This window comes from Orbicella franksi, chromosome 12, assembly GCF_964199315.1.
Source record: "Orbicella franksi chromosome 12, jaOrbFran1.1, whole genome shotgun sequence".
Lineage (NCBI taxonomy): Eukaryota > Metazoa > Cnidaria > Anthozoa > Scleractinia > Merulinidae > Orbicella > Orbicella franksi.
Genome location: NC_138156.1, coordinates 13,658,762 through 13,679,505, shown reverse-complemented (window position 1 = coordinate 13,679,505; position 20,744 = coordinate 13,658,762). Strand labels below are relative to the sequence as shown.

At 38.0% G+C, this 20,744-nt stretch overlaps 2 protein-coding genes and 1 pseudogene across 3 annotated transcripts in view; all 3 read left to right on the top strand.

The window, feature by feature from the left end:
• The window catches only part of LOC145462391 (NADPH--cytochrome P450 reductase-like), a 43,969-nt gene extending 32,824 nt beyond the window's left edge, over nt 1-11,145 (top strand). The window contains exons 14-16 of the mRNA XM_081445903.1: nt 6,400-6,536; nt 6,842-6,933; nt 8,338-11,145. Coding sequence (XP_081302029.1) covers nt 6,400-6,536; nt 6,842-6,933; nt 8,338-8,482 — 374 coding nt within the window. The 3' untranslated portion in view covers nt 8,483-11,145. The remainder of the gene's footprint in view (nt 1-6,399; nt 6,537-6,841; nt 6,934-8,337) is intronic.
• A 2,447-nt stretch (nt 11,146-13,592) lies between these two features.
• The window catches only part of LOC145462398 (switch-associated protein 70-like), an 18,748-nt gene continuing 11,596 nt past the window's right edge, over nt 13,593-20,744 (top strand). The window contains exons 1-3 of the mRNA XM_081445918.1: nt 13,593-13,910; nt 14,526-14,847; nt 17,852-18,186. Of these exons, the coding sequence (XP_081302044.1) occupies nt 13,640-13,910; nt 14,526-14,847; nt 17,852-18,186 (928 nt within the window). The 5' untranslated portion in view covers nt 13,593-13,639. The remainder of the gene's footprint in view (nt 13,911-14,525; nt 14,848-17,851; nt 18,187-20,744) is intronic.
• Nucleotides 19,365-20,744, top strand: part of LOC145462478 (52 kDa repressor of the inhibitor of the protein kinase-like) — a 3,548-nt pseudogene continuing 2,168 nt past the window's right edge. The window contains exons 1-2 of the transcript XR_014041198.1: nt 19,365-19,741; nt 19,865-20,744. The exon at nt 19,865-20,744 is cut by the window's right edge and continues 2,168 nt beyond it. The product of XR_014041198.1 is annotated as a 52 kDa repressor of the inhibitor of the protein kinase-like (transcript). The remainder of the gene's footprint in view (nt 19,742-19,864) is intronic.

The window sequence follows — 20,744 nt, the reverse complement described above, 5'->3', positions numbered from 1 at the left end:
CATTTTCGGTTTGTTTCATTAATCAAGTCTTTCAACTGCCTTCTGACGTGATTGAAAAAATAATAAGAAAAGACAAAACATAAGTACACAGTGTCCACATGTGTCTACTCATTGAAATTAATAGTTAACTAACTCAAATTTAAAATTAGGGTGGGAAAAGAAATATTTCCATGCAGACTGATTAACTCGTCAATTCCCTCTAGTCCCTTCTCTCTATTTAGTACGTCACTTGCAGTTATGTAACACGTTGTTTTAGACATTGTTTTAGTCAAACAATCAGTCACCACTCACAACCTCAGACAACAAGAAAAGGAGGACAAGTGCTACCTTTTTCAACCCAAAACTTATATTTTTAATGTGGAAAATCCAAGTTGTAGGTATGAATGAGAGATTCACTCCATTCTTCCTTTGCTTCTTCACTCCTTCGTTCCTTCACTTCCTGTTAGACTTTTTTTTAGGCTTTCACCATCATAGCCAAGTTCAAGGTAATTTGATGTGTATGCAAGACACCTTCATCAACGATTGATTGGTTTTAATAATTTACATATAGTAAGGCTAACAAAACTGCTTGGTAATGCTTGAGTTGAATTCAAAACCACTCAGAACAAGTCAAAATAGTTTAGGGCCCTGGTGGGAGACTCCAATATTAAGTGGATAGGGCTGCTCAGTGGAAATTTTGAAAAGGACCCCTAAGGGGTTCCAAGATCCTGTTTAGTGGGCATGGCTTGAAAATGTTAGGTTACATTTTGCTTTTCTGCTCTGAAGAGCAGATTTGCACATTGTCATCATTTGACTACAACTACCAGAATTCCTTTCGTTTTTTATTTAAATTTTGAATTCCAAGTGGGGTTTCAATGACAATTGCCCTAATTAGCATAACAAACAGAAAGAGTGAAGGATTCTGGTAGTTGTAGTCAAATGACACCATCATGCAAATCGCCTATTGCCAGAAAAACATTCAAAGCAAGTTTTTGTTTCACAACAAAGCAAAGAAGTTTGTCTCACTTCAATTTTTGAAAGCAATAATTTTGTCTTCATTTCCAATAAGGACAAAATGTTGATTTCACGTCAGTGTGCAACCTCAAAGATGCTTTTTTTTCACTTAAGAAACAGTTGAATGTTGATTTTACGTCAATGCCCAAGTTCAGAGATGTTGATGTCACTTGAAAAATGATGAAATGTTGATTTCACGTCAGCGTGCAACCTCAAAGATGCTTTTGAAATGTTGATTTAATGTCAATGCGCAAACTCAGAGATGTTTATTTCACTTACAAAAAAAAGTTAACTGTTGATTTCACGTCAGCGTTTGACGTCCATACATACATACTGCATCCAAATCTTCAACAAACCAACAAAAGCACTGCAACAAGAATTTCCTGTTCACAAGTTTCGACCTTCTAAAGACTATCAGTGCAGCATTATTTACATAATCCCCTATGCATCGTGTCAATGGAATTTGAGAAGAAAAGAACATATCAGAAATACAAAACAATGTGTTAAAGGTTCCAACATTGTAAAACATGCTCAGACTTTCGATCATGTAATTGACTTTGACAACTCTACGATCATTGACAAAGGAAACAGTCGCACTGGAGAGACACTGGAATCATGGCACATGGCCAAAACTGTTGAGGCAATATAACATTCGTGTAAAAAAACAAAAAGAAATAAAACTTCTCCAACTTAAATCTATGCATTTTAAAATTTACCTAAGGATGGTGTATCAGTAGGGAAAACCGGCAGGTGTTACATTAGTCGCATCTGTTGTTCCGATGTGATGATTTTCCTGGTTTGCCCAAGACAATATAACATTCTTTAATAAAAGGATGGTTCTATTTGGGCGCCAAATGAAGGCTGTTGTTTACTCACTGTCTTATACCATGCTCTAGAAAAATGGTAAGCATGAGCGTAATTTTTGGGTAGCAAGAACTAGAACTTGGGTCACAACGGTTGGTAAATGTCATTTTATGGGCATTTTGCTGCTCCCCACTCTTGTGCAATGTTGACAAAAAGCTTTCATCTAACACAAGTTTGCATTATACCATTTTCCAATATTCAAAGGGGGAAAGGGTATTACCCCCATGTTAACAAGAAAAGCATCGAAGTTGGGCAACGTTTCTCACCGGAGACGGCATCAAATGTTCACGAAAAAGAATTTAGAATTCCAAATATCATACCAGACTATAAAAAGTGAAAATTAGGAAACATTTTGTACTTCCAAGCTTCTGATTTCACGCCAACAGCCGGCAATTAAAAGCAGAATTCTCAAGTTAAATATTATATGAGACCAAAGCAACTTAAACATTCTCTTTTTTAACCCGTAAGCAATCTATTTAAACAATAGAGTGTTTCTGTCGAGGAACTATTGGCTGATAGTTGCCCCTTGGAAATTTGATGTTCTTAAAACAAATATTTGCCCAAGAAGTGAAGCTTCGAGGGCAAATATGCTAGTTTTAAAAACATCAAATTTCCAAGGTGCAACTACCGGTATCAGACCGATAGTTTTGAGACATAAACACTCTATTGTCTTTATTGTTAACCACTAAATTTTCTTCCTTGCATCAGTTCAAAAATCATATTGAATTATTTTCAACTTTTCTGGATGAAAGCCGTGAAAGCCAAATTTAAAATTTGAAAAAGAAAACAGACAAAAATCCTCTTAATACAATTTCAATTGTTTATTTTCCATTTTCCAAATTTAAATATTTTCACGGATGAGTACTATCCATCTGGGTATTTTCCTCGGACGGGCACCATGGGCTGATAGTGTCTCTCTGTGGATGAACACTAAATATCGCCTCGCATGATCAATTTAAACCAATAAAAATCTGAGAAAATTTAGTGGTGAACTATAAAGGGTTTTAGTGGTCGTGCAGATTATGCAAATGACGTCCTTCCATCATCTGCAAGCTTTTTGGAGTAATTCCATTGACCAGTAGATAAAGCTCCCGAAATCACTGTATTATTGCAGGCACGTGTATCATTTTACATTACTAGGTCTAGCTGCGATTGTTGCACTAAAAATGGAAACTTGCTTTGTTTGCTTTTTGGGTATAGTTCATTAAACATTTCTAGTCCAATAAATTCTAATCTTTAATTAACAGTTAATTCTAAATAACACCAAATGTTGGCTTTTGTAATATGTATTGGGAACGTTTTAGATGACAGAGGTGAAGTTGTTCGAAGCTGCTATTTTAAATTTCTGCTCCGAAGTTTGAAGTTTAGTAAAAATTGACAAGAGGCAATCCTCTCTACATATTGGTTGTACTACTACTGGAGGGTTGAGCTCCTGGAATTAAATTTCAGAAATCAAATGGAACAGTTTCGTTGAGGCCACCATAGCATTTGTCGAATAAGTCTCTAATAAAGAACACTGTGGTCTCACGAGCCTCCAAAAGGCTCATGATTACGCCAGATTATAAGTTTCACCCACGGGCATGGAATCCACTGCAAGAAAATCCTGCTCAGTCTTTGAGGACAAACTCACAGAAATCGCATTGGAAGACGAACCCCACATAGCAGGAGCGAAGAGAACTAGAAAGAACTTCACGAATTGAAAGGCAATCCAAGCATTAAAATTTTGCCCATAGACAAAAATTTTTGGCTTTGTTCAAGCTGATACACTTTGATACTCAAACAAGTTGATGAGCTATCGTATCACAAAGTCACACAACAGCTCTCACGAAAAGCTTTATATATATCTATTTGCCATATGAGGAAGTAGCAGATCCCATTAAAATAGTGCTCAATACACATATAGTGTAGAGCTGAGTATATGAGTAATAACGAAGAGGCAAGATTTGCTGTTACTCCGAGTTTCGTGCTTACGCACTCATCAGACAGTATTTAAGTATTGTAAGGTGATGAGTGCGTAAGCACGAAACTCGGAGTAACAGCAAATCTTGCCTCTTCGTTATTACTCATATATATCTATTTGTAGTAGATTCAATCATCACAACACGATCGCATGTGCACAGTTTGATTTTGAGGTCGTTTCAATCAACAAAAAATCGATTCACACTACAATATTGTAAGGTGAATTTAACTGAAAAAAAACCTCAAATAGGACTCCTCTGTTCCCTGCATACTAGCGACCCTGATGCAAAAAGCTTTATATGTCTATTTATAGTAGATTTAATCATCACGGTACGATTGCATGTGTACAGTTTGATTTTGAGGTCATTTGAATCAACAAAAAACTCAATTCCCTCTACTATTGTATGGCAAATTTAACTGGAAAAAGGGTCAAAATAGGACTCCTCTGTTTCCTGTGTACTAGCCACCCTAAACGTCGGCATCTGAGATGTTTGCAGTTTAAGAGGTACTAGGGTATTGGGGTATTAGGTTATTGGTGTATAAGGTTATTAGAGTATACAGGTATTGGGGTATTACTGTATTTGGGTATTAGGTTATTAGGGTATTAGGGGATTAGGGGATTAGGGTGTTAGGGGGTTAAGCTGTTATGGTATTAGGGTGTTATGGTCTTAAAGTATTAGGGTATTAGGTTGTTAAGGTATTAGCCTGTTAGGGTATTAGGGTAATAGGGTATTAGGGCATAAGGGTATTAGGGTATTACAGTATTATGGTATTCAAGTATTGGGGTACCGGTATTAGGGTATCAGTGTACAATAGTGTTAGGATATTTGGGTTTTAGGGTATAAGGATATTAGGGAGTTAGGGTGTATGGGTATTAGGGTATTCAGGTGCTAGGGCGTTGGGTGTTAGGGTCTTAAGATAGTAGGGTGTTAAAGCGTTAGGGTATTAGGATAATAGACTGTTAGGGTATTTGGGTATTGGGGTATTGATGTATTTGGATATTAGGGTATAAGAGAAATTCCCCAATACCCTAATACCCTAATACCCTAATACCCCAAAACACCAATACCCCAATAGCCCAAAACCCTAATAACCCAATACCAAGTGCTCCAATACCCTAATACTATAATACCCTAATTTCCCAATACCCTAATACCCTAATAACCCAATACCCAGTATCTCAATACCCTAATACCCTAACGCTCTAATACCCCAATACCCTAATACCCTAACACTCTAACACCCTAATACCCTAATAACATAAAACCCTAATACCCTTATACCCTAAAACCCCAATACCCTAATACCCTAATACCCCAATACCCCAGTACCCCAATACCCCAAAACCCTAATACCCTAATACCCTAATAACGTAATTAAGGTATTACAATTATAATCGTATCTATAACAAAATTGTCTATCATAGTTGTCCCGTAATCAGCGCATGATCACGTAGGTGTCCAATTACAGGTATCCACTTTGAACTTTTTGAAATTGGAACCCTGTAATTGGATACCCACGTGATTCGCATGTCAATTATGCTTGCTTTAATGGCTTCCTTCTCAATGTTTCCCACAGTTTTTAAAACTTTTGAAAAGCACTACAACGTTTTTCACTCGAAGTTCTAATTACTAATTCCGAAATTTGTTATAGATACGATTAATTAGTAAATGGACCAAGTGGAGTACAATTCAGGAAGTAATCATGCTCATAATTTCAGATCAGTCTCACTCTTCACGCTTGTCCAATTTTAAAATTACTCACACGATTACTCCTTGAACTGTACTCCACTCGCTCTAATTACTATTACTTATTTTAAGTTTTTGCAAATTTTCCAACACAATTTGTGCATGGGCCCACTCAATTTACAGCTATTGTGAATATGTGTTAATATAATAAAGTAAACCTGCAACTTATAGTGAAAATGAAGTTAAACTTGATTGATTGAAAATTAAACATTAAAGTTAAAAATGAAAATTGAAATTAAAATTGATTGATTGATTAATTGTTGACTGACTGACTGACTGACTGACTGACTGACTGACTGACTGATGGATAAATGGATGGGCGGACGGATGGAGGGACTGACTGACTGACTGATTGACAGACCGATGCACAGACGGACTGACTGACTTTTTGACTAAGTGATAGATATCTACACTCCAGTTACAAGAAAAATCTTACCTCATCAGCTAGCACCAAAAAAATGGCAAGAGTTCCCCAACTAACCAATTGGTTACATTTTAATGGCATTGTTTTGCAGGTTTTCAATGATTCGGTATCTTGTGTAGGTTTTCCTGCTTTGCTGACAAATGTTGAAGAAAATTCAAGTTTGGTTTGGGATACATTTATCAAGAGCGATTAATCTTTTTAGTCATAAGCTGAAGCAATAAGTTTCAAATATTCACAAAATCAACGAATATATTACAGGCCATTTCTTAGCACTTATTTAACCTGAAAATCTTAGTCTCTTTCATTTTTTTTCAGGATAATTCAGTTTTATCCCAATGACAAGTATAAAATGTAAGTCATACGTGTACCCACTCTGGACTTATTTTTAAAGTGGCACTCCTTTCCTTTTAGGAAAAGCTGTCGGTGAGATGATTTTGTTTTTTGGTTGTCGCAAGAAGAGCGAGGACTACATTTATGAGGATGAACTGCTGTCATATTCACAAGATGGTACCATTCAACAGTTGCATGTTGCTTTTTCAAGAGACCAAGTAAGATATTATTGGGATTCTAGAGATTTTGAGACTCTAGAGATTTTGAGACTCTAGAGATCTACTAGACGTTATTGCACAGCTTTCTTTCTTATTTGTTTCTCAATCAAAACCATTTAGGAAGACTACAGCTCTCTCAACATTTTAGTGAGGGTAGCACTTTTTGAAATTGCTTTCTTGAGCATTGTTCATGTTTGAGAATTTCTTTTTCTTTTTCTTCTTCTTTCTTCTTTCGTCTTCCTTCTTCTTCTTTGTTCTTCTTTCTTTCTCTCTTTTTTTTTACTTTTTCTTTTTCTTTTCTTTAGAAAGAGAAGATCTATGTGACCAATCTCATGGCAGAGAATGAGCAGTCCATCTGGAATGTATTGGATAGCGGAGGCCACATTTATGTTTGCGGGTAAGAAGCTTTTCTTTGATTGCAGTCACATTCGTCTCCTCGTGTTGGGCAGATCGAGGACTTAAAAATTGAAGTAAATAGGATTGTTTCTCCGATGTTCAATCGTGATTTGTGCCAAGTCTTGCAGTTAACATTTTTGTTTACGTCGAAGTGAAACTGTGCTTGTTGCAAGCGGTTCCATTGAAATTCGTAAAAACAAAGCTACTGATCGAATTGTCAAATTCTAACCTTGTAAAAATTAGGCTTGATATTACACGTCTCAAGGTGAAACGAATTTTTTTGCTGTACATCGTAACCAAAAAGGCTTGTTAGATTAACCTAATCACAACTGTTGAGAGTGTACTGAATGCGACTGAATGCTGCTACATCCAGAGGCTTTTAATTCACAATAAAATAACTCCCGCCTTGCGTGCTTATGTTTTCTGTGAGTTATTGCTTTCAAAGCCGTTCAGTTCAAACCTGGCGCACGCGTGCGTTTGACATTTCTGGCAGAAAAAGCTGTTTGCGTAATTCTTTGACTCTGTTTTGAATGTTTACATTTTACGTTGTTTTACTGTGTAACAAAAAGCTTGAAAAGTTGCTAAAGTTGGAAATTTTGGAGCGGTCCGCACTCGGGGTCCAGATAGGGAAATCCTTACCGGTGGATTGCGCGCGATTAACCAATCAGATTCAAGGATTTAGGATTTCGGACAGCTGATAAGCTGGAGGAAAAAATAATGATTATTAATTAGCAAATTTCGTTTCTTATTTGTTTATTTATTTATTTATTTGTTTTAGTTTTTTTTTTACCATTATTTGGTCATACATTAATGTAGCGAAATAAGCCAATTTCTTTGTATTAAAATTCTAGCTTGGCTCCGGGGCAAAAATAAAACAAAAGGTATTTTAAAATTATTCATCCCTCGATGCGATTTCTATTGTTTTATTTTCCTAAGCTTCGAAGTTAAGTTAGAATTTTGATATATCGTAGACTGCGAGCAGTCTGTCTTTTGCTCGAAATCCCGTGAGGAAGAACGCAAAACTAGCAAGGGTGCGACCGTGACTGCGAGCGTGACATCCGAGCGGCGAAGCCTTCAACCGCGAGTCGCTCCTCTTCTGGCACCTGCGCTACTTGCGGCTCTTGGCTTTGCATGTCACGCTCTTTACCGCTGACTTGTGTTGCGTTCTTTTGTTTTGTTCTTCCCCACGGAATTTCGAGCAAAAGAGAGACTGCTTGCAGTCTAACATATCGAGATTGGCCTGGTGTTAGTATCCTTCAGACCTTTCGTGCAACAACATATTGCCAGTGTTATTGAAACGTATACTACCGAGAACTTCTTGACAACGCCAATACCTTGAATTTATGATTGCTGAAAGCTATTGTGGTGGTTACAACAGTCTGACCAACAAACTTGTTTATTTTAGTGACGCTCGCAACATGGCACGTGACGTACATACCCTACTGGTGTCCATCGTCAAGAAAAATGACGGCCTCTCTGAGAATGAAGCCACAGATTACGTCAAGAAACTCAGTGCCAAAGGAAGATATTCAGTTGATGTCTGGAGCTAAAGAATGTATACCTGGAGATTGCCAATGAAACTTACTTCAGTTTTAGCACTTTTCAGTTGTTTTTTAATAGACATTTTTTATTGTAGAGAAAGATATAGGGAAATTTCATTTCCAATGGTCTTTCATAATTGGTAGTTGCCTTTTTAGATACTAATACTTCTTCTTATTGAAAATCTCGTTCCTTGGTTCTCGTACAATGTTCACGTGTTGTAACGTGAAAGGCGCGAAACAAATAAGATAATATAACTGTTTAGGAGAAAATACAGAGGTTTACATGAAAAAATTTTAATTGTTCGTTAGCAAGTTCTTTTTTGTGCGAACTGTACATGACCATGTACGTGTAGGAATATTTTCATTGACACGTGTCTCGTAATTGTTTACGGCTATCATTCTCGTTCCCAGAGCTTCGTAACGACAGTTTAAAACGAGTTGCACTGGGGACGAGAATGCAGGGTAATGACAAGTCAAGCAAAGACGCTTGACTAGGAGTGACATTGACCATGCGTAAGTTACTCAATTTGATGTCTGTATTTCCCAATGTATACGTCTATGGTGTTCTTACGAGAATACGTCAATGGAGATGGAGTTTTTAACGTAGAAATGTATCCCAACTCAATCCCAGCTGAAAGGATCTTTATTGAAAAGAGCAGGAAAAGGTACATCTTGATACTTGGCAGTGGACGCCAGGTTTGATTAAAACCATTTTGTAGAATTGTCCATGCATACCATATTTCTTAAGCTTTCAGTTTAGGAGTTTGCTGTAGGCTCTGTGGGAAATCTTCTGACCAGTTTTTGGAAGGTCATAGGTCCATTTCCTCTGGGCACAATTCTAATTGGCGTTTTCTTTTTCTTTTGGGGTGGAGCATTTTGTTTTATTTTGTTTTGGTTTCTTTAAGATTAACCGTTTTGCATAGATACTTCCTTTACATGTTCTGTAAATTTGGTTTTAGGAATGCATATTCCCTACAAAATCTTTAATTAGTGTTTAATTGGTGTGCATGTATCTTGATGTGTAATAGATCATTCATTGACAAATCAAACATCGAATAATCGCCATTGTTTCTCGTGTTTTGTCGTTATATAAACAATACAACCTATTCACAAAAGCCGGCCCTCCTGGGGCGAGCGAGCGGTCAAACGCGAAAACGAGGCGTTGTAGGATACAAATTACAGATGATCGGAGAAGTGAGTGGGTTAATATATCTGTTTTGCTTTGTGAGGATGATATTCCTGGCTCATCTCTAGCTGGCAGAAACCCAGCAGAGCTAAATACTGAAGGGTTACGTTTTTGACTCAAATGCAGAAACGATTCAGCGAAAGGACTGCGGACAAAAGCTCAACTTGTTAAGTGGCAAGCACTTGAATTATTCCAGCGATCGAACGGGCGCTTGGATGTTTATACTGTTTATGCTAGGTCGAAACTTATTTTAAATTTTTGTTTGTTATATTTTTAGTGTTAAAGAATACATTAGTCAAAAACTAATTAATTAATCCTACAACGCCTCGTTTTCGCGTTTGACTGCTCGCTCGCCCCAGGAGGGCCGCTTTTTTTGAATACGGTGTACGTCGGTCAGATTTGGGGAACGTACTGTCGAACCTGTACATAACGCTCTACTGAGCGGCCTGTTTTCAAATCAAACCATTTTGCATACAGACACTATTTGTTACCCATATTATGCGGGCACCCTGTAGCAGTCTTGCGTTTTTTTTTCTCTAAAACTTCTTTATCAGTTTAACAACCCCGTTTTATGCTTGGGTCGGAAAAACAGTTTTGGGATCGACAAAAATTGTTCTTAGGGTCATAAAAACGGTTTTTGGCTTCGAATCAAACGGGTTTTGGTTTCGTAAAAAAGCCGCTTTTGATGTCGGAAAAATTGGTTCAGGAATTAGAAAAAACGGGGTCGGGGGATCGACAACCGGTTTCGTTGTTGGAAAAAAATGGGTTTGTTTGTTTGGTTCTTACATTCGTGAAAAAAAAATTGTTTTAGGGTTTTGATGAACTGGTTTCGGAGTTGTAAACAAAAGTGGTTTGGTCTTTTTACGCAACCTAAACTGATTTTTTTTAGCATTCCGAAACCGGTTTTGTTGAATCCCAAATCTTTTTTCTTACAAAGCCCAAACAGTTTTTTCCCGATCCTACAACCGTGGCAAGCTTTCAGCTCCGGCTGCTGCCGCTACCGCTACCGCTGCGGACAAGGATCCCCCCTAGGCCCTGAGATAAACGATGTTATACCCAACTTCAAACTATTGTCACGGCTACCGTAAGTTGTCGAGAGTTAAAAACACGTTATTTCGCTCGAAAGAGCATCTTTGAGCCGACACTGATGAAGGTTTGTTGATGCGGAGACCCGGGCGGCTGATCGCTTCTCGAAGCCATTCAACCGAGGCTGATTGAGATCGCCTGATACCTCATATGAAAAGTTGATTTTGGCTTAAAACCTCTTCATCACTTCAAACCATTGTTAGGGCTACTATAAATTGTAGGGAGTGGAAAACACGCTCTTCGGCCCAAAAGCGCGTCTTTGAGCAATACATGACATGAAATGTCGATTTTGACTTATTAAAGCACTCCAAACCACCGTCACGGCTACTATAAGTTGTAGAAAGTTGAAAACAAGCTACTTGGCTCGAAAGCGCGTCTTTGAGCAATACCTCGGCACATGAAATGTCGATTATGGGTCAAGAGGTCCCAATTGCTCCAAACCTCAATCACGACTACTATAAGTTGTAGAGACAGTTGAAAACACGCTATTTGGCTCGATAGCTATCCTTGCAGCAATACCTCACAAGAAATGTCTATTTGGATTGTTAAAAACCTCCAAAACGTTCTATTACCTCGCTACGGGTACTATAAGTTGTTAAGAGTTGTTAAAAAACGCGCTATTTGGCTCGAAATCGTTTTCCTCAGCAAAACCTCACATGAAATGAAGATTTTCGGATCGCACGCCCGAATCGCTCCAAAACGTAGTTACGGCTACTAAATGTTATCAGGAGGGCTCCTGATGTTATATAGAGTTGAAAAAGTGCAGTTTTGCTTGAAAGCGTATCCCTGAGCAAAACCTCACAAGAAATGAAGATTCATTCTTTATACCACCGAATTGCTCAAAATCGTGGTAACGACTACAATGAAGACGTGCTATTTGGCTCGAAGGCGAGGACCGGGGGTACTCCCTTATATGGTATGTGCGGCGGGATTGGGTACGGTAGGGTTTTTGAGGTTCTTGATCCTTAAATTTACTGGCCAATAATCCGTAGCCCTTCTCTAAAAACTCCTACTAATCCATAATTCTAAAACCCTAACAGGGCCTCCCACTGATTAAAACTGTACACAACTCACCCATGACATCATAATCTTCAAGATTTTGTGACATTATTAAAAAATTCCAGTTTCAAGGCTAATAGCTCGTATGCAGTATACGAATTACCATAAAAGGTAAAATCAAAGTGAAAGGCATAAATTTTGTTACTAAGGATTCAAACAACGAATTGTTGCACAATTAGAGACATTGCGTGTAAAACCCAAAGTCAAGAGACATGGTTATAGGATAAAAACAGATACATTCGCAACTACAAAGAACTTGATGGTCCAGAAGATTGATCAGTGATGCTGTAGTCACCCCCTAGACTGATTTAAGGTAGCTGATAACGGTTTCAAGCCATTTTCAGCCATTCTTGCTTGATCGACCGTTGTTACGTCTCGTTTTTAGTCGCTACGGGAATTGTACACTACGCATTGTTGATTAATTAGAGGTGGTTTTGGTTCACGCATCTTGAGATCTTCACAGATTTTGCGACTCTTGAATACTGGTTGAAGAGTGTGATCGATTTTCTTGCTCAGGTCAGATAGTTGTTTTTTCACTGCATCGGGCGACGTTTGATCATTAAATGGCAATACAAGAGTCGCAAGAGTGGCAAGAGTCGCAAAATCTGTGAAGATGTCGAGATGCCTGAACCAAAACCACCTCTAATTAATCAACAATGCGTAGTGTACAATTACCAATGTGATCTGTGCGATGCAGAGTATGTCGGGTATACCAGCCGGCATTTGCACCAACGTATCGATTAACACAGGTTCTCCGCAATCCGAAAGCGTTTAAAGAACGATCACGGCCTTTATGACATCGACGACCTTGCCAATAATTTTTCCGTCCTAAAGAAATCCAACGGAAAACTGGATTGTTTGATTTACGAAATGCTGTTTATTAGACAGAAGAAACCTAGCCTGAACACGCAATCGGATTCCATCCGCGCGAACCTATTTGTTTAAACAAATATGTTAATGAACAATCACACCTCTCACCGCATATATAACACTGTTGAATCGTTACTTTCTTGTCACTTGATAATGATGTCATGACGACATCGAAACGTTCGGTAAAATTTCTATCGCTCATTTTTATTTTGAAATGTTTATCAAAATTTAATCTCATACGATAATTATATCAAACAAAAGCATTGCACAAGTTATGGCAAAAGGGTACTTTTTGCCAAGTTTACTGAAGGAAAAAAAAAATTACAGTTATTCATAGTTGCTTTCAGGAAGTTGCATCTTCGGTATGCTGATTACAGGTTTTACAAAGGAAAAAAGGGCCACCGGACTCGACTTTTAGGTTTTAGCCCTTTATTAGAGTTAAAATTAGGGATGTCTTCATCAGCTTATATTGTTGCTATGATAACCTGTGATGTCAAGACCAGCTAGAGAGGATGGCTATAACTTGTTCACCAGGGATTGGGCATTTGTTTGATTCTGTTACTTTGTTGTCAACTGAAAAGAATTATTTTTTGAAAAAAAAAAAATAGGAAGTATTAATCTATCGAAGTAGACGCGTGCTGAAAGATGCCGGAAGCTGCTATGAGCCAACGTGACTTGTCAACTTGAACATCCTGTCAGCCCATAAAATGGCCTAAGGTAAGAAAGTGCCAGTTGTATTGCTTAGCCAAACGATGAAAATCTGACTTTCTGAGAAAAACTGTGTCCGTTTCGGATCTTCCCGTGAATTCTTGGTTAGTTTATCAATTGTGACAATTTTACTCACCCAGGGTAACGCGGGTTCTGGTTGGGTTCGACCTATTAATGACGTAGCCTTTGACGTAGCCACGAGCTTCCGCATCGAAGCTGAATTATATGCGTGTATTATATTGCTCAGATGAGATACAATGGAAGAAAGTGACGGAGAGAAGGGAAACCAGCCCTCAGTTAAACTAGAAAGCGATGTTCTCAATAGCATCAGACATACCTTTCAAACGTTAGATGAAACGAATTCAGGAAAAGTTGCCAAATCAAAGTTACAAGTTCTGTGTGCGAGCATATGTCGTGACATTGGTGTGACGTTCGATACACAACATCTAACGGACTTCAAGTCTAGTTCAACTACAATTACTTTCCAAGATTTTATACAATATCTTCAAGATCATCTTCTTGTAAAAGGTAGGCTAGATATTAATGTTTGATCACGTAGCTGCAATTAGGGTATAGGTAGGGATGGCAATCGTCGTTTCTAATTAATGATCGACCATTACAGTACTTCGATTTGTTAAAATTATTCAAAAGGTTAATATTTGTTATAAATGATCATATATTAGAGAGCGTTTTTTTTTAATTCCTTCATAGCTGGAATTTTCGACTGTGACCCAAATATGTTTTCACCCTCACATGTGTGCCTTAACCTTCTCATCTCATCTCATTACTTATCGTGCCCCGCAGGACACCAGACCTACGGCCTAAACTAAAAGACCTAAACTTAAAGCTTTATATATACGGTACTCCATAACCTGAATTGACCAGTCAAGTTACACTCAGTAATCTCAGTACAGGTAGAGCATATTAGTTCACCGAATTAAGCATATTGTTTGCGTTTATTTTTGACTCTGTTTACCGAGTGTGATCTTACTATAGGTCTTTAAACACATCCTGACTTCACCATGATCGAGGGATTCTGATGGAGACATTTTAATCAAACTGTGGTTCAGAAGACAAGTATAGTTAATATTTGGAAATAATCAACTATAAAACAGTATAAAAATTCTTTTCTCCAATTAACAGCCCAAGCAGAGACAATAGATTACTCCAAAGTCCACCAGCTGTGTTGGACAATCGTACAACAGAAGTTCTTCAAATGTTCTGACCATGAATATTTTAGTGAAGATGCAGCATTCCAGCAGTTTCTTGTTTTTAATATTTTGGATATTGAAGAAATTTCTCAAGTTGAAAAGGAAGAAATTGCTATAATACTGGAGAAGTTTGTACATGCCATGGGAAAAGGTTGGGATCCAAAGCCTCTGCAAGAATACTGTGAAGAAAATCACCTAACGTTCTGGCAGTATTTGGAGTGTTTGGAGAAGTATATCTCAGGGAATGAGAAATGGTGAGGTTTTCTCATTTTCAGCCTTACTCTTTATAGTATAGTTTGTATTCAAATCTAATGTATGTCATTAACATTTGTGGTAATTAGGTTTTCAACTAATAATATTATTTTTTATGCAACTACATGTATGAATAAGTTAATAAAGATGGTGAATTTTAAGCTCGGTAATGAAATGTGAAGGTGAATTAATCAACAGGACATGAGCGTGGGACAAAGAATTCTGAGTCCCCGACAGGAATCGAACCCATGACCTCCCGAACACCGGGCAAACGCTCTATCCACTGAGCTACGAGAACTCATGGAAAGCAAGGTCATTTAACTGAGTTCATATATGATAGATGTCCTGCATACTGCTAGGATCAACTCAGTTAAATGACCTTGCTCTCCATGAGTTCTCGTAGCTCAGTGGATAGAGCACCTGCCCGGTGTTCGGGAGGTCATGGGTTTGATTCTTGTCAGGGACTCAGAATTTTTCTTTGTCCCACGCTCATGTCATGTTGATTAATTCACCTTCACATACATGTATGAATGTTCCAAGAATAACACAATGATTATTGTTGATAATGAAATTGCATACAGTCAAAACTCCTGTAGGCGACCACCCAAAATGTCAAGCCTAGGTGGCTGCTTACGGGAGGAGGTCCCTTACGAGAGCTTAGACCATATTGAGTCACATTTTGCCTCATTTAAGACTGATAGAGAACAGTGTGTGTGCATTTTTTTCTTTTGTTCATGTGAAAAGTCAATTTTGAGAAAAAATCCTGTACTTAAAATCCTATTGAGAAATTTCCATTTTTTGTACTACCCAGGAATGTGATAATGTTGCAACACCTTATTATTTATTTCTGCTCTATTATTTGTCAGGTGGTCACTTAGGGCCTGTTTACAAGGAGAGAGGGTTACCCTAGAAGGCGGGCTACCCTAGCAAGCAGGTTACCTGAGCACTCACGTATTTCCTCTTTTTTTCTTCATCGTGTTTACAAGGCAGCTAGGATTACCCGGGTAGGCGGGTTACCCTATCCTAGTGCTAGGGTTAGCCTGGCAGGTGGGTTAACTTTTTCCCTTGTAAACACTCCAGGTAGGGTTAACCCACCTATTTGAGTTAACGTTCTAACTGTTTCTACACCCTTTGAGTGTAACCCCGCATTAAGTTGTCCTGGGTTGTAGGTTTACACTACCTGTAAAATTTTTCTTGTAAACTCGCGCTATCTTTTGTTCTCCAGCCAGGGTTAACCCGCTTGCTAGGGTAACGCTCCCTCCTTGTAAACAGGCCCTAAGGGGAGGTTAAAAACAAAAGAAAATTTCAAACTTTAGCTCTAAAAGTGGTCATGATCACTTATGAGAAGTGGTCCCCAGCTGGGTACTCCTACTGTACATGACAGGAGGTCCGACTTATTAAAAACTTCAACCCTCGGTATATTTTGGGTCAAGAGATGTGTCACAATTTTTTTTAGGTCTTAGAAGAATACACATATTTTTTGGGTTACTTTACACAACTCCGAGCGAAATATAGTGTCGCATTGAGGACCTGTGTGTAAATGTGGAGCACAAGGGAGGATGAAAAGACATTAAAGCACATACCAATTTCATTAGCTTATTGATGCAAAATCATTCATTAGAAGAGTCTGCTTGATTGAATAAATCAGTTTTGAGGTATTTAAGTCTTGTATTTTTTTGAGTAGGAAATTTTGATGCCAGATATTTTTGGGGTGCAAAAATATAATTCAGGCTCATGTATTTTTTTGGATTAGCAATGTAAAGCTCCATCAGACCCCCCCTGTCGTGTATACTGCAAGTACCCCCCCTGGGAGGTGGTCCCTTTCAAGAGGTTCCAAACGTAGCGATTTGACTTGGAAACTTTTGGTATTTTGGAAAACTGGTTGCTGATGAGGAGAGGGTCAACTGTATATTTGTACAAACCAAGTAAATTACCATTTCCAAACATAGACATCAAAAGGAATAAAAGATGAATATCCTTGTCCTGAAAACAGTGAAAGATCTTTAACAAATAAATACAGCTATACAGGTAATATATGAAACATTTTTTGACATTCACAGATCAATTCATTTCTTGATATAGCAACAGCTTGTGTTAATTGACATGAAACTTGCCAAAAAAAAATACATTCTTTTTCTTTTTCACTGCTGGCAATTAAGTCACAGCAACATCTACAAGATTTGTAGCATGATCAGTTCTTATTTTGAGCCATTCTGTGGGTCTTTGCAAAGAAAACAAAGACACCATGAATACCACTGAATAAACAATGATCTTAGAGCATTACTAGTTGTTGAAAGTTGCAAGATTGGATAGAATGTTAAGATATAACAATTGCATAAAGGCTAAAAAAGTATCTATCATTTCTGCTCATCTCTCTGAAGTAATAATAATATTACTGATGTCAATGAAGGCTGACTAAGCAATGCTTTCATTTTCATTCATATGCTGTATGACCATGTGTCACCAGTGTACATTTAATTGCAGTCTGATAACCTCTTAAACCTTGTTTGACATTAAATGGTTTCAATTCATAAAACAATGATCTCCTCAATAAAGTTAATTAGATTTGCAAAAAATGAAAACAACTTCCAAGGGTACTCCTAGGGCACTTCCCATTCAACCAAGAATTCCAAAAAATTTGAAACATGGACAAATGGTTTTACATAATTTCTAGGGAAAGATTCCAGAAAATCCGGGTTTTTTCAATTTCTGAAAAGTGAACCATTCAACCAGAAATTCCAAAACTGTAATCCCGGTAAGAAATTGCTGGAAAAAAAATGGTATACCTCACAAGGTTGTCCTCTTTTCCCGAAATTCTGGAAAATGCTGTTCCATTGGTTAGTGGGAATTTCTGGAAATGCAAACTGGAATTTTTACATAGAAATTATGGAAATTATTACCCTTAGATAGGCTCTATTTTGGTGAACAGTAAACTCTATTTCTTGTAGATCTTGAATATTCTTTCTATGCTTACATTTATGGCTTTTATTTTTCGTTTTTCCGCAGTGTGGTAGATGAAGCACTTGAGGAGATTGTAGATCATATTGTAAATGGAATTGTGAAGCAGGGCTATTTGGTAAAGAAAGGCCACAAAATGAAGTCCATGAAAGAGAGATGGTTTGTGCTCAAACCCACTAACCTAACATACTTCACAAATCGAATGTGCTCAGAGCAAAAGGGGGTAATTACAATAAATAAGTCAAGCTCTGTTGAAAGTGTTGTGGCAAAGGGAAAGTACCGTTTTCAGGTTAAATGTGGAGAGAGTGGAACACACTATGAAATGGAAGCTAAAGATCAGAAATCCCGACAGGAATGGATTTCTTGTATTCAAGCATCTATAGGTAAATAATGTTAGTCAATTTAATCAATAGAATGACTGCCATCTATACATACACTGAATGTAAGAGCCCTTATGCAATCATCTCACAATGCATCTGCACCCTGTTCAATTAGTTCAATGTGAGCAAAAATCACTGTTGTTGGTAGCTATAATTGTACAACTTCGATGGGCAAGCTCAATCTAGAAACACATTTGATCCCTGATCAGTGTTGTGAGAAAATTACATCTCCTCGATACCTTTTATCTCTCAGAGCATAGGCGGATTTAGGGGAGAAGCCGAGGGGGCTGCGGCCCCCCTTTTTTTTCTTGTATTTTCAAAACGTTTTTGTACAACCCTTACCCTTCTAACCATCCTTTGTGTGTTGTTATAATTATACAATCAGGTTTCAATTTTATTCAATTTCAGGGCTTTCCTTATTTAAAATATATTTTGTGTTAACAATTATAATATATCATCAAATATTCAAGCAAACATAACCCAAAAATTAAAATTCGCGCTAATTGTTAATGCCAAATGTAACATGCGTTTCTTTCGGTTTGAAATAACGAGGAACACTGGACACGAATCTCGTCACACCGTGTCCCTTGCTGCACTGCTGAAGAGTGAAATATTTTTCTGAAGTTTTCGAGGAAAGCAAAGAAGACACTGTTTACATTTCATTGTGAACCAGGTGAATACGTTTCTTATTACACCTAAGTTAAATGTAATTTTTTTTTAGATCTGTATCTGTCTGTTAACGGGTAACCTTTGAGCTCTGCCTGGGAGACTTTGTTTGGTGATCATCCGCCCCAGCAAAAAGGCAAATGAAGTAAAAATATTAAACTTTAGCTTATATTAAAGCACTGAATGTAATGATTTGTCGCAAAAGGTTTTGCGTAAATTGATTTATACTCCTGAGTTAATTTCTCGATAGAAAATTCTGACAGAAACGATTAGAATCATTACAGCAATAACAGTTTGCTGATGATGTTTCAAAAATGGATCAGTTGTTTCTACTTGTGCCAGGTGAAAGCGAGTTTTAAAGAGCAAGCTTGATTATCATTTGGTGTTTTTATGATAAGTAACGTTTCCCTTCTAGAACGTTTCACCGTAGGACTCAGCCGTTCGTTACAGGGTTCCACACTGGATGTTATTGAGGCAACAAGCATGTTAACGTTGTGAAGGAACAGCTGAAAGGTATGCGCAAGAGTGCTAAAACAGCATGAGCAAGTTCTGTGTATGAAAAGATCAAGAAGATGGCTAAGAAGGCAAAATTTAAGATAAGCATCCCTCGAACTTGTGGTAGGCAGACATAAAGAAACAACACCAATGCCAGGACACCAGTCGCCTACTTTCGACGGGCAATATTTCTTCCCTTCCTTGACAACTTGTTGGAGCAAATAAATACCTGCTTTAATGGACTATCAGAAGCAGCATTGCTTGGACTGCTACTGATACCTGCCAACTTACAGCAGCTTAACGAGTCTTCTCAAGAAAAACTTATTCAGCATCATTCCCCTGATTTGGCGTCCCCAAGCAGTGTGTCACAGGATCTGGAGCTGTGGAAGTGCTTCTGGTATGTTATTCTGCGTTAAAACTATACATAGGTTACCAAGTTTATAGTGAAACTGTGATAAGCTGAAAAAAACCGATCATACCTTGTCTTGAAATATGTGTTAATTCTTGCTTTTATTGTTAGGAACAACGCTGCCATAAAACCCATGACACTGCAAGAGACATTGAAAGCCTGCAGCTCAAGCCTCTACCCCAATGTACATACAATTCTGCGCCTCCTGTTGATCACCCCAGTTACAAGTGCAACTGTGGAATGTAGCAACTCTTCACTGCACTTCGTGAAGAATGTTTGTCGCAGCACCATGGGAGAAGAACGTCTAAATGCACTGTTGCTGCTCTTTATTCACAGACATACCTTTAAATTATAATGCAGTTGTTGACAAGTACGCCAAACGAAACCAGAGAAGGATGACATTTATCAATCCACTGCAGTGATTTATTTGGATTAATAATTAATACTGGATGTATAAATGCAATGCAATGATTCTGTTAACAGTTCGCCTACCACTAACACTACGATTTTGCTTTGAAAATCGTTTTATAAAATGCTGTTTAATTCTATCTTTCAAAACGTTAACGTTACTTTACTTTGCATCACGAATATGCCACAATCATGTATGCTGCATCTCCTTAAAGTGAAGTTTTCATTCGGGGGGGGGAGTGGGGGAGAGGGTGGGGGACTCGGCCCCCTCTTTCTGATTTTTCTGGATCCGCCCCTGCAGAAACACATTCCTCAGTACAGCTCTGATGTGAATTGTGCCTATACATTCTCTCCAAGTGCAGTGCTGTGATGTACAGAGCAATACACAGCCATGCTGGAAATACAGTTGTAAGGGTTGGTCATCAGACAATTTGCAACCAAATTTTTAAGTTGCCTGACTTATTTTATGTTACGATAGGACATCATAACTGAGCTCCAAGATGACGTAGCTTTTAGCTGTGAAGATCTTGTTTGCAAACCTGGTTTGCCTTGAAACATGTGAAGCTACTTCATCCTGTCTCTG